The 14,400-nt window shown below is 40.0% G+C and overlaps 1 protein-coding gene across 3 annotated transcripts in view; it reads right to left on the bottom strand.

Moving 5' to 3' along the window:
• VGLL4 (vestigial like family member 4) overlaps positions 1–14,400 on the bottom strand; it is a 110,428-nt gene that overhangs the window by 19,364 nt on the left and 76,664 nt on the right. For 2 of the 3 annotated variants that reach the window (XM_009636639.2, XM_009636638.2), the window contains one exon: positions 6,771–6,960. In XM_009636639.2, coding sequence (XP_009634934.1) covers positions 6,771–6,960 — 190 coding nt within the window. Of the gene's footprint in view, positions 1–6,770; positions 6,961–12,690; positions 12,706–14,400 lie in introns of those variants that run through there. The other variant, XM_035892205.1, reaches the window with a different exon arrangement.

The following is a 14,400-nucleotide window of genomic DNA, read 5'->3' as shown; positions in this document are numbered from 1 at the left end:
CCCGCCGCACCGTGAGCCGGGACCCGCGCCCTCACCGCCCCCGCCATTTCTCCACGGGCCGCGTCGGGTGCCCAAACCTGGGGCGGAGGGGCGGGCACCGATGAGACCACTTACCTGAAACGAAAAGGTGCAACAGAAATAGGCCGAGGAATACTTTTCACCTTTCAACACTAGGAAATAACGCCATTTATTCGGGTCAGCACTCAGCAATTTTGCAGGAATGAGTTAAGGCCAGGGCACATGTTTGCAGCGCATTACAGCGCGAGGGAATATGAAAGGAGATTGTCCAGCCCAGCGCTTTCGGGCTGGGGAAAAAAAAAATAATCTATTTACTCAACTAGAAATTAATGTAACATTTTATTCCGAATCTTACCCTTGCAGAGTCATTGTCTATAGCAACCGTGTCCATAACATTCTAATTCTCCAGAGCGCAACTTTCTAATAAATGGTACATCTGTCAAACTACAGGAAACATCTGGGAAAATGCTTAAATAGAAAGAAGCGAGATTAAACCTTTGTTTCCATATGGCTAGGATATACATCTAGAATATGTTTGTAAACATTACTGCTTATTTTCTTCCCTCTTGTTTAGCTATCAGACCTCTGGATCAGTTTAGATAAAGGATTATTTATGCAATGTAAAATTTCCCTTTAATGAAAATGAAGAATGAGCCCCCCTGAGTGCCAAGCCAGTGCCAGGGCTCAAGGGATTCGTGTTTGGTGCCCGTGCATGGGACCCCTCATCACCTCTGGTCAGCGGGTGCCTCCTTGCATGGGTGCCCTGGCCTCTGGGCACTGGTGTGATGAGGACCCAGCTTTTTGCTTCATGAGGTGGGCTGGAGCCTGAATGTCCTATGGAAGTTTTACATTCCTTCACAAAAGAAGGGAAATTAAAGTGGAAAACATGATATCAAAGCAGAATTCTGGAGCTAACTACCAAACCCCTTCTGTTTGCAAGTGGAGACACCTGAACTAACATTGCCTGATTATTATTTTTTTTTCCCAAGTACTTAAACATATACCCAAATTTTGACAGATCAAGCCTTTCTGTGATGGACTGATAAACTAGCAATCATTTTTTAGCCCTGAAACTGTTCATAACAAACATTTCACATATGCTTGGCTGCACCCTTCTGAACTGAAAGGGACTCAAGTACTTTCTGAAATTCCCCCTTGGATACGAACTTCTGCAAAACTTGGTGTTAAATATTAACTCAGATATGCTAGCTCTTTCAAGTCCGCCTCTGAAGGTTCAATTTAATGTACATCTGTTGGAAACAATTTAAGAATAATTCTGTGTAGTGAGTGATGTCCATTAATAAAGGAGAAAATACGTTTGATTTATTTGGTCCATCATTCAAGCAATGCATACAAGAAAAGAAAAAAAAGAGGGGAAGCAGTTTGAAACCTGCTCTGTAAATCCTTTGTCCACTGCAACCAACAAGAGCCACACTGTACCAGTTCCACAGGGGATTTCAGCTTCAACAGGACTGCTTTGAAAACACGAGGTTAATCCTAAAATACTTCAAAGGCATATTCGTGCCAAGAGAACCGAGAGAAGATGCCTACAAGCAAATGAGAGACATTTTGGGTGTTCCAAGTTGTGTGTGTTGGGTTGGTTTTGTTCCCCCCCCCAATTCCAATTTGTCACAATAAAATGACACTGTAAACATATTTCTTAATACTGCGTGAGGTTTGGAACCAAAAAAGCAGTAGTTAGCAGCAAAGAACTTTTCAGAAAGCTCCCATGCTACCTCTGCAACCCAATTCTAAATCTTTTCAAGCTGTACTTGGAGCTGGAGCCACCCTCCACCACAACAGTGACCTGATCTTCTGAGGAACGTTTGCACCGTGCATTCTCAGCTGGGGTCAGGGAACGGGAGGGAGGAAGGTGAAGGAGTCCCCCTCTAGTAAGGAGCACCATTTATTGAATACTTCAGATCTTACTCAAAATTCCTTACTTTGAGCTACTACAAGCTCAAAGAGGATGCTGCTGACCCTGCTTTGAGCAGGATGTCAGATGAAATGACCTCCTAAAGTCTTCAAATCCAGGTAGCTTTCAGGACAGCTTAAAACAGATTTATTAAAAAAGGTGCCAAGGTAATTTATATTACTGGGTCATTAAAGCAAGCATTCTCCATTGGATATTCACAGTAAGGAAGTTATGATATGCACGTCAGCGTCCAAACTCCAGGAATCTAGCCTGGCTTCACAGATCCGATTTGCCATGATTCTTCACTGTAACAAAAGTGAAAACGCAGCCTAGAATTTGAAACGGAAGCATCTGGGTCTGTGTGGTTGTGTCCAGAACTAACCATCATCTTACACAATACATGTTAAACTACCTTATTCCTGTATAGACCTTTCTTTTACTACAAGTCAAATTATACATCACACAAATCAAGAGATGATTGTTCCTCGGGCATCCATATAACAGCTGCAAATTTTTGCCGGAAGACGGTTTTCATATAGAAATTAATTTTCATTGTGATCCTAATGGCACCAACTAAATGGGAATGGTGACAAAGAGACTGAGAGGAAAATATCCCATTTACAAGCCTGCTTGTCTCAAACCAAAAATGGTAAGTTTCAGCCTGATGTACTCCATGAGCGAACAAAAAAAAAAAGTTCCCTTCTAATATAAATTGAGATGGTCAGCTGCACATATAATTTTACCAGTAACAAAAAATCTGAATCTTTTTGAAGGTGCCAGTGACATCAGTTCACTTCAACCTTAAATACAGTGATTTGATCCCACAGCTGGCTAGCATGCAAACTATTTTTAAAATTGCTGCACCGCAGTCTAAAGCATTAGCTGTCACTCTCCTGGCCCAGAAGCAGCTAAGAGCTGCATATTTGATAGTTCCCACCAAAAAAAAAAAAAAAAAAAAAAAAAAAAAAAAAAAAAAAAAAAAAATCAAGAGAAGCAAAGTCAGCCCGCTGTGATTTCTTTTAAAAAAAGAAATTAAAGAATTTCAAAATTTCGTGGTCTTTTTTTTCCTCGTTTCCTTTGCTACTTTAGCAAGCAAGGTGCCCTGAGAAGCTGTGCTTGGGCTCCCTGGGAGGACTCTTACGGCAGAAGTGATGCCCGCTGGGAAAAGGCTGATGTCAGCGCCTCAGAGCTCCCTGCAAGGATAAGGAGGCCTTTGTTTTCAGCTGAACTGTGAAAATGAGAAAATGCCTCCAGCCTGACAAACAAGAAACCCACATAACATAGGTCAGGCCCGAGACCTTCGCTTAAAGGTACAAGGCACTTCATTCCCCCTCCCCTCGCGCCACCATGCCCAAAGAGAGCTAATCTTGCCCCAGAACTTGCCACCAAAGGCTAATAAATACACCTCGGAAACATAACAAAGCAGCTTCGCTTGTTAAGAAGGACGGGTACAGTTCTCCAGCCGCTCTACCCATACCTTAAGCGCTTGTAATTCTTCTGTGAATCAATCTCCTAATTGCTCTTCTGTAACTCAAGGTGAATTCAGTGAAGTCATACGAAAACAAAGGCATGTTCCAACTTGAAGCTTAAAATAAACTCGCCTCTCCCTTACAAAGCAGCAGAAAAGAAAGTATGAGACAAAAAGCACGTTGTAATTCTGCACGGGATAATGTACAAGTATATAAAGTATACTTTAGCGAACATGTTTTAAGTGAAACACTTGAGGGAGGTACAGGAAAGTGGAATATGCAAATAAAGGCATTTCATATTACAATGCCTGGGTTTTAATTTGGGGTGGAAGTATTCATTTTTCCCAAGCAAAGAGCTCACCGGTGTATTTTCTGTGACCACAAAAGTACAGAAGCTGTACACAGTCTGGTACACTGCCGTAAGTAAGGTAGGCAGTTTCACACACTGATTTTTCAAATTATTTTTTTATCCTAAAGCTGAGAATTTTCTCCTCTGGAAAACAGAGCCTTTGATAAATTATTCATTGCACAGGAATTCCATTACGTGTTTCAGAAACACAGTAGGATTGCCAGGGCATTTGATTCACTCTACTGTACTACCGACTGTACTCCAGTAGTTGTACTTTTCCATGATAAAAGTAAACATAGCTGAGTACCACTCAAAGAACCTAATCAAAGAAGTTACATAAGGGAGTTACACCTCAGCAGGGAATATCTCAGAGCATTTAATTTCAGAAGAAAAGGCTGGCATCGCTGGTTTTCCAATGAAACATCCAAGGCATTTAAATGGATTCATTCCTACTGAAGCACAGTGACTGTGATGCTACGGTGCTGGTACCTAAGAGTTAACATCCAATTGCTAATGAAAGGTTCTACCATTTATAATGGACCACGGCACACAATCCTTGTGCTGTTTAATTAGGTTTCCAACCCCAATATGCTGGTGTTAAGAGGATGAATATACAACTGCTTCACAGTTCTACCAAGGCAATCACAAAGACCCAAATGTCTGAACAAGAGCTGCTCGCTGTTAGAAAGACTCCTCTTCTAAGCACTGACTTCCAAATGAAAAAGATCTGTCCATCTGGACATTTAGAATAACAGAAGACATTCGGCCAGAGGAGTACAGATTTAAACACCACTATGTGGCAAAGATGTGCAGTCTGTCGCCCTGATATTGACTGGGGCAGCTATGCTCAGCAACAGTTTTTGTGTCACCAACTCTTTTGTCCTGTGCTTTCAGGGGACTTTGTCCTGAGAAGTTCAAAATGCAGGGAACTCTAAACCTCATCTTTATAGCCCAAATCACAAAAATGTCTGTCACCAAAGATACTGTGCCATGTAGTCTCCACATCACGCTCTGCACCTCTTACGGATTTGGTTTTCTAAATTGAATGTAGTCAAACTTACACTTCTAGAACCTCCAAGTCACTACAATGTGACTGCCATTATTGCGTTCCATGAAATATTTCTTCCCCCAAATCTACAGTCATTAGTGCAAACAAGTCAAGCTTCTACAACACACTTCCCATCTCCAAACAAATTTTTTAGGACTGTTCCATGGAGTTTGAGTACCCCATTTCTGTTGTTACACCAGAATGTCATAATCCAAAAAAGAGGGAAAACACAAAAAAAATTTGAAAAAATAACTTCATTGGTGGCGGTGGCAGGGAAGTGGGAATAAATTTCAGAGGAGGTATCTGAACTTTCTTGATCTATCTGAAATATATACAGCTACTTCAGACATAGCACAAAAGTTTGAGTTTTTGTAATACTCATTTGAAAGAGTATTTTCATACGGCCAGGTCAAACGTACAAAATAAGGTAGAAAAAAGATGGCCTCGTGTATGCTATTTTAGATCATGATTCATCTGCAGTAGATGGTTTAATTGAAATACATTAAGTCCCAACACATGAACACTAGGCAGACAAACAGTGCTGGTTATTATTAGAAGAAAAGATGCAGATTTCAGGTATAAAATCACACAAGGAATCTATTGAGTAAAAACGCACCATAGTGGATGAGTAAAAACGCACCATACTGGGAAAAGATCAGATAGCTTTACAATATATCTAAGAGATCGCATAGAGTAACTGCCTGTATCTTTTAGGTTTGAACCTTGGTTGCACATGAGTCTGTTGGTTCAGACTTCATTATTTTTATGACCTCCACTGTATAAAGTGTTACAATGTACATAACTGCCAGCTGTGTTTTATTTCATTGCTAGCAAATGAGTTTAAAAAAAAAAACCAAAACCCCACACCTTCTCCCACAAAGTTACATAATAATTCAAAAATGCCATAAATTTCTCCCGTTCTGTCATGTATGCGTGCCGCAGAAATAGAGCATACAGTTCTTTCCAATACCAGCATTCTCAGCTCCAAAGAAGGGCTGTAAATAGTTAAGTTTTTAGGAGAAAGAACAAGTATGTTGTACATGAGAAGTCTCTCTCTGCTTGTGAGCTTTTATTGTTTTGCATTACTTCAGTGCTGGATTCCTGATTTGTAACAAATTCCAAGACTGCAGACTACAGGCCCAGCCTCTGACTAACACTACGGTGATTTATTTGAGGATAAATACCTCTGTCCGAATCTTATGACTGCACACAACAGTCCACAGCAGCGCAGAATGTGAGGAATGCAGAGGCTGCAGGAGCTGAGGCAGCAGGGAAAGGCGTACAGCTATCAGGCTGCCCTGGACTGCTGAACGACTCTGATTGCTTTCCTCCAGTCAAGAATGAAAGGAATTCTCTAAGCCTGTACTTATGCCAACCAGACTTGCATTTCCAGGCATGAGAACACAGCAAGAATGGCATCTGATGATTACCCAAGACATTCACCTAACTCATCAACCCCTTACCTGTATGAAAAATTCCACATCTGACTGTCAGAGCTGCAGTGCAATCGGTTTAAGTAATGTTTAGCAACAACTGCGCTTGCCCAGTTGTCAAGGCAGACTGAGCATCTGGCTCACAATCTCCTGGCCTCAGAAAAATGCAAAGCACTTCTGTTTCCCCTCCTTCTGCTTCCCCACCCCCATCAGCAGAGCATACGGAATCCGGGGAAGCGAAAGGAGCAGATTACAAAGAACGAACAATACTTGAGAAATTGCAAGGTGAATGCATGTGGTTTTACTATAAATAGCAAAGTTGGGCTAATTCTTGTTACTTCATGCTGTATGAAAACAAAAGAAAACAAGAAGTCACCCATCTAATCACACTGGCCTCTGTGCAGATCTTCTGTACAAGCTGGAACAAAGGAAAAACCTAGCACAAAGTTTTAGACATGGTACGATTTTAGCGCACACAAAAATTAAGGGAATAGCATTAAATTCTATGAACCCGTGGTAATGAAAGCGAGGCACTTACAGATGCGGATTGAACATGCGACTCATTTTAGAAACATGGTCATTTTCACAGTCTAGCTCATCCTCCCCTTGGTCCATGCTGAGCTTTCTCTTGTTGGGACTGATGGGAGGAGGGCCCGTTCGGTGGTTGGTTAAAGCAGGGGATACTGGAAGAGACTGCATTCTGGGCTCACCTCTTAGAGCTGCTTCACCTACAGGAAGAAGACAAGTGAGCGTGAACATGACAGAGCAAAGAGAGGTAGAATAGTAAGCTTTTCAAAACACTCTTGCAGAAGAATGTCCCAAAGAGATGTCAGGTCCACACAGGCAAGTTTTATGTGGCTGAGAGATAAATAAGGCATCATGAACCGTACTTTGGTGCTTTATGCTGGAATAAACAATTGAGAAAAGGTAACACGAGAGGGGTCAACTCACCCCAGATGATCTGGAAGGCTGAGCTAACACATCTTTCCAACAGCGTTTTTATTCAGAGGCATTCCTTCTTACAAGCTGCCATTCCAACCCTGAACTTTTATTACCTCATTCTGCAAAGCATGACTATTCACAACGAAATACGCTTTGTTCCTTCTCTTATGGTTGTGGTTATAAATTCCAGGGCTACAGTTCACATTTATGCCAAATATTCAAGATCTAAAACTGAATAAACATTCAAATTCTCAAATTATTCCTTTTATAAAAAGCTGTCCAAACCAAGTTTGTCTGGTATAGAACTATGCAAGGTAAAAATTAGGGAAAAAATTGGAACTTGCTGATGCAAGCATAAGTTTGGCCTTAAATGTCCTTCTCTATCCTTTTAAACTATGTTTGGAGCAGTGAAAAAAAGAGCACAGTCCTTCAGCACAAGAATCACAAAATTTCAATTTGAAGAATGCTAATTTTCAACCAGGCAGACTGGCAGTAGAGCACTGAGTAGATTGTAAGTTTTATACAATCTAACACTTAGAAAATGCTATTCACAGCATGTGGGAGCTGTGTATAAATAACTGCAGAAACTATACAGTTAGCTTGCACATAAACACATCCACGTATTGTTACTAAGCACGCATTAAAGCGTGACCACAGGACTTCTACCATTGCAATTAAATGTCTCGCTAAATGTATAGCCTAAAGCACAGTGCTACATTTCACCAGCAGTTATGGACTTTACTGGTACTCACATCCTTACAGCCACAGGTCATATTTAGACTTCATAGGGATTTAAAGATGTTTAAAAAAAGAAAAAAAAAAAATGCTTTGCGGGGTTCATAAGGGGCTTGGAGAGGAGCTAAATTAACCAGGGTTACTCGTTCTGGTAATATCCCTGAAATAGCCACTTTTGCTAGAGTTTAACATTTGTATTTTTCCTACACTGCCAGAAGCATTTTGTTTTCTACACGGCCATAATTTCCAGAACTAAAATTAGGATAAAGTTAACTCCATCTACAGCCCTGATGTACCTGACAATGGAAATCTTTGTATGCCACTGCACATTTTCACATCATCGCCGAGGCAGATGATTTATAAAATGTTGCCCTAAATCCACACACGACAAATACTATTTTGTTGGAAAAAGAACGAGTAAGGAGAAAACCTCCTGAATGTTTACCAGTAAAAATAAGCATTTTGCCAATTTAGTCAGCATAATATAAACTAGCAAATATACACTGACCTATAATATACCACAAGTCATGATTTCTATTAAAGACTCTGGCACCAAATCTAAATAGGAACTTTCCATCTCAGCTAAATAGTAAAAAACTTTGCCCTACTGCAAATGCTCTCAGACAGAAATCCAGACCCTCTCCTGTTCAAAACAACCAAAGCCCCCCCCCCAACCACTCTAATGTCACACAGAGAAGCTTTTATCAAAAAGACCTCTCATATGAAATAATCTTCATAGCAGTAAAATTTCTGCATTTTTTCTTCAGCCTTTATATTTTGCCAGTAGAAACTCCACCTACATAGCATTCATATTCTAGACTTTGGAAGTAAACCACATCACACCAGTTTCTCTCAGTGAGGAATCTCCCTCACTTCTATCTTGGGGGGGGGAAGTTCATACCAATGTCAAAAGATAAAACTTTCATCAGCTAAGGTTTGTGATACTTTCATCCCACCCCTGTGCAATCGCTCTTCTCTCTTGCAGTATCTCAGATCACTTCTGAATACTCAAACACAGAATTCTACTACAAGAACTACAAATTCCATTTAGGCACCCAACTCCTGCTGATTTCTTCCGAGCAACTCCTGACAGGAGCCCAGGCCATTTAGATATCCATGTAAAGCTAACTCTGATGTTTACGAAAGACAAAAGTCTCTAGACGTTGTCCAATTTAGTAAGTTAGAAACTTTTCCTTTTTCCCAAATAGCGCCTAGGAGCCTTGATACTATACAATTATTTCAGTGGGTTTTTTTTTTTTGTCTTAACAACAACAAAACCAATTCATCTTATTATATGTATAGTAACAAAAGCATTTATATATTAACATCCAGATTGAGTAGAAAATCTGGTAAAAATCCTATTGCTATAGTATGCTGGAATTATAGAAACCCATTTTAAAGAAACTCAGCAAAGAAAGGAATGGCTTTTAATTAAAGCCTGTTGAATTTAGTAATGCATTTTTCTAATTGTAAAATAATGTAATTATGCAGGGGACACCGAGGCCTTCAGATACCTTCTGGTATATTTATCTGCAGCACCACAGAGAGCCATTCGGCCAAAATTAATCAAATTAACAACACTTCACAAACAGGTAGCAGCAGTGAGCAGGGAGGAGCAGCAGGAGCTTTTACCGGATAGGTTGGAAGGCACGGAGCACCTCCTCAGAAGATACGGGTGCTCAGCACCTTCTATAGCCCATCCTGCAGACACAAGGCAAGCAGAGAACAATTCCAAACAGAAGAGTCTGGGTAACAGAGTAAGATCAAGAGGAAAAAAATAACTCTACATCATTTACGGGTTTAAATCACACATTCATATACTGTATTTGTACTGCACCATGCGTTCTCACACAGCCTGTAAGTTTGACTAGGGCTAAAACTGCTTTTTGTCCAAGGAAGAAGGACGACATCTTTCCCCACACTACTTTCCTCCTTACCAAACTTGAATTTAAACCAGAGAGGGAGAAACCACAGCAGAATCTACCACACAAAATGCTGTTTTACTGACTACATTTGTCTCCCCCAACTGACCACACTCCATGGTAACCAGACTAGCATCATACAACTGGCAAGACAACACTGTGATAAAACAACTGTGTTTTATAAAATTCCCTAAGTCCAAACTCCAGTCTTCATAATTCATTACTGTGATGGCTTGTGTCTGCGCTGCAACTGAAAGCAGAGATAGCAAACACATTTATTGTGCCTCTCATAATACTTCTCTTTGTTTCAGCAAGCAGCTGGTGTAAGGCACTCCAGATCCGCTGCTTTCAGATAGTTCTACTTACAACTATTCATACTAGTATCTCTTTTTTTTTTTCTTTTCTTTTTTTTTTTTTTTTTTTTATTAAAACTGTTAGGCAACATGATAAAGCACAGGCAAGCTAAACAGAGATAACGACATGACGTAGTGTCTGCCTATACAGCAGTACTGCAGCAGTGCGCTCGGTTGACGGAAGTCCATGCAGTCAGCAAGAATGTTCTTTATTTTAACCACTTACGAGCCCAAACTGAAAGTGATTCAAATTAACACATGCAAACTAAATGTTTGTAAAACCAGCATGGCTCTTTTCAGACCTATACACCGCTGTGATAGTCCTCTGTAAACAGTGGATCTTCCACACTGTTTGCATTTCTCTTGCAGTTCAGTCAGCAGTATCTGTGTCCTACTGAAATGTCCATGCAATACAAACATCACAACAGCAAAAGTCATGTTTTTACAAGTGTGGATTTGATAGCAAGACACCAGAGAAGTCTTAAAATACGTCTGAGAACTCCAGGAGTTACCAAAGACTGGAAAAAAAAAAATATACACTATTTTGGCAGCTAGCTTCCTTCCTCTCTGACCTAGCAACGCAGTATGGGCGGCACTGAGACATGGCTACCATATCCTATTCCCCCTCCCAATTTCCTCTCCCCCACTGGCTACTATTAATGCATAAAATCTGAGCATTAATTACAATCCAGAAATGAAAGGAAACTTTCCAACTGAAGACTGACATGATACAGACTTTAAGACAGATTGAAATAAAACTCCTTGAAAGAAAATTCCAGCACTGCTCTCGCCCATTTTACTTTTCTGTTCTGCATCTGACAAATGGATTTGTCCACAAGAGTAAATTCCTCACCATATGTTGTTGTGGTGTCTGTCAACAGGGTCCGTACCTTTAAGGTCTTCGATTGAATTACTGTGACCTCAGGCCACTCTCTTAATTAATAAAATCATGGGCATGGGAGTTTTACAGATTTCAATTAACATGCATTATACCTTTAATTACCTTTTCCAATACCTCCATGCAGACAAACTCTCATTAGTAAAAGGAATTGCCTCATGATCTTAGGGCCAGACATTCCCAGGAATCAACCGTACATGAAGATTTTTTGAGGGTAGTTTTCTCTACAGATCCATAATCAAAATTTAGCCCTCATGACATATGAAACATTTCTGCTGAAAAGCCAAGACATTCACAAAAGCTAAATATATGTGTGTGTGAAAAGGATACTATAAATAAAATTTTATTTTCTATTCCTATATTCTAACAATCATAAGATTAAATTGCAAATAGATTGGAATGAATTTATAAACTATTGCACATTTCCTTCCACTATCTCAAACACAGAAGTCAGCCTGTGCCAACATAAATTGGGATAAATGGCATAAAAATTCCAATTCACAGGCAAAATTCACATGATTTGAGATCTCAAATACCAAGCAGGGAAGTCACCACAAATTACCCAATTCAACAAGTCGTCAAAACAAGTTATCAAAACAAAAGAATCACAATAAACACAGTACCATAGAATTAATCTGCAGATGTAACCAGCTGCCTAGTTTGGGTACTACTTCACAGCATACTATAGATTGTAAGAGGATTGATATCCTTGAAATTGCGAAATTCCCCAGAAATTAAATCTGTGTGAAACAGACCACAGACAATGTTAAAAGTATGTAATTTAAGGCAGATTTACTTCACTTGCTTGAGCAAAGAAAATTAATTAATCCATTCAGACTCCTCAGTGGTATATCTTTGGTTCATGAAAAAAGATACCCTAGGCAGCAGTCACAAGTTATATTTACTTATATAATTGCTGAATATTTCTATAACCCCCACTCTAAGAAACAAAAAAATCCCTTAAAAAAACCATCATTTTGTACCACTACTTTATTTCTGGTTTGCAATTTCTATAAAAGAGATGATTTCAGATGAGCTTAAATGAGATTTAATTCTAGCAAGTGGCGTGCCAAACGCTTTAAACAAAGTCACAGTAGTCTGTATTTCCTTTGTAGTATATAGAACGGGCCTACCTGGAGAGCATAATAAAACAGCAAACTACAGAAACAACAAAAAATTAAGGATTAATGAGAACAGCCTAATCATAAAACGCTGCTATGAAATTAGATCTTGGAAATATTTATTATAATTGATAGATTTCTTTCAGTAGCCAACTTACTGATTCACTTATCTGACACATATTTTACTGACTTTCTTGTAATATGACATAAAGCTAATTCAGTAGAAATGAAGAAGTCACATACACATGTACAGAAAACTTGGCAAAAGCCTGCTCTCATCCATTTACAAAACATATGAAAAGCACTTACTCCTGGAACCAAGCTCTGGCTACCACTGTGCAGAGAGACGTATGCCAGAAAAGCCATGGCCAAAACCAAAATACAGTGATTAAATCGACTATTCTGTTCTGGCTCCTCCATCTGACCATGCCTGCCAATGAGGGACACATTATGCTTGACGTTGCAAGCAAGAACATAAACTACTGACCTCTGCATTCAATCATCTCCACCCACTTTTTCCTCCTCTTTCGTTCAAAAGACTGCACAAAGAAAAGAATCCAGGTATAGCGATATTGCTTGCAGAGTGCAGGCAGGCTTGCTTGAGGTTCCTTTCAAGAGACACACATTGTTAATCAGAGCCGAGTAGCACAGGCTAAAGCAGATTTCAACTTAATAGGTCTTGAAAATGCTGGTTTATATATAAAACACTAAATTGCAATAGGCGGAAAATGGCAAAATTGCCCCCCCCCAACCCTAACTGTATTTGCTCTGTGAAATGTACTGTGAAGAACTGACTATATCATCTTATATTCTCTCTCATCATGTTGTAAAAGCACAGCTGTACAAAAGAGCATATGCATACTCTCTGCACATAAATTGACTGATAGGGATAACTGTTTCAGTTCTACAAACTGCTTCATAAATGTAGGAGAAATAAAAAGTCTCAGCTGATCACTTAAACTAGGATTGAAATAACTTCTATTCACTCTGCTAACCAGGTACCAACTGGTCTACTTCTAATATATTTTTGGTGTTGAGTGAAAAAAAAAAATAATTGAAAAAAGGGTCTTGGTAAGTAGGCAAGGAATCGATGGCATGGAAAGAAGAAGGACAGCAAGTATGCCATGCAGAAAGCAGTATGAAATAGATTTTAATGCTCCAGTCTGGCAGAACTCCTTAATATTTCCTCTGACAAATTTCAGTTTTCACACCTCAACAGTTGTGAGCGTGGGGCTGTGTTCAGGTCCAACCCAACAAAGAACTCTGTCTAGTTGTAGAGCATGAGACTACTTCATAAATTTGCAGATCTCCCTTTAAGATAATGTCCCCTTAGCTAATCTTAGAGCACCTGTCTGAGCTGAAAGTCTAAAAAACATCCCTTTCTTCTGCTTAAAGTACCTGTACTCATGTAAACTATGGCTAAAAAAAGATTACAATTGTCTGGCAGACAAGATTTAAATGCAATCAGTGCTAAACTACACTAACCTCCAGATAAATAGCACCAGGGATGCCTGCAATACTTGTTAATGTCAAAAAAGGGTTTCCCTCAGTTCAAGACTGAGGATGTGGTTTTTTTGCTCAGGAAGCAAGGTTGCTCCCAAAGAACACTCCTTTCTGAGCCTTTTTGCCAGCTCTCCCAGGAAAAACCTATGTCAAACATTTAAATTCAGTTAAAGAGGGACTAAAAATTCATGCAAGTCATCATTTTATGTTTGCTCAAGGCATTACAGAGACTCATACAAAAGAAAGGCAAGCTGCTGAGCTAAGCAGAGCTACCAAGTATGACCACATAGAGAAAGCAGCATGTGTCTTAATACAGAGCTGAACTTGGGCCACCCAGCCCTGCCCAGAGATAGGGGGTTTGGTACACAAGTCTTGGTTGAGACAAGAGATGCGTGTCAGACTAAGGAGGAAGAGGGAACTGCACAGGCAGTGGAAGCAGGGACAGGCGTCCTGGGAAGAGTACAGGGAAGCGGTCAGGTTGTGTAGGAATGGGGTCAGGAAGGCCAAGGCACGGCTGGAGCTAAACTTGGCTAGGGATGCAAAGAATAATAAGAAGGGTTTCTACAGGTATATCAGCCGGAAAAGGATGGTTAAAGAAAGTGTATCCCCGCTGATGAGCGAGACTGGCAAGCTGGTAATAGCAGATGAGGAGAAGGCTGAGGTACTCAACACCTTTTTTGCCTCAGTCTTCACT

This window comes from Egretta garzetta, unplaced genomic scaffold (genome assembly GCF_000687185.1).
Source record: "Egretta garzetta isolate BGI_Z169 unplaced genomic scaffold, ASM68718v1 scaffold553, whole genome shotgun sequence".
Classification (NCBI taxonomy): domain Eukaryota; kingdom Metazoa; phylum Chordata; class Aves; order Pelecaniformes; family Ardeidae; genus Egretta; species Egretta garzetta.
Note: the sequence above shows the minus strand (reverse complement) of the source record. Positions and strands in the feature narration are given on the sequence as shown.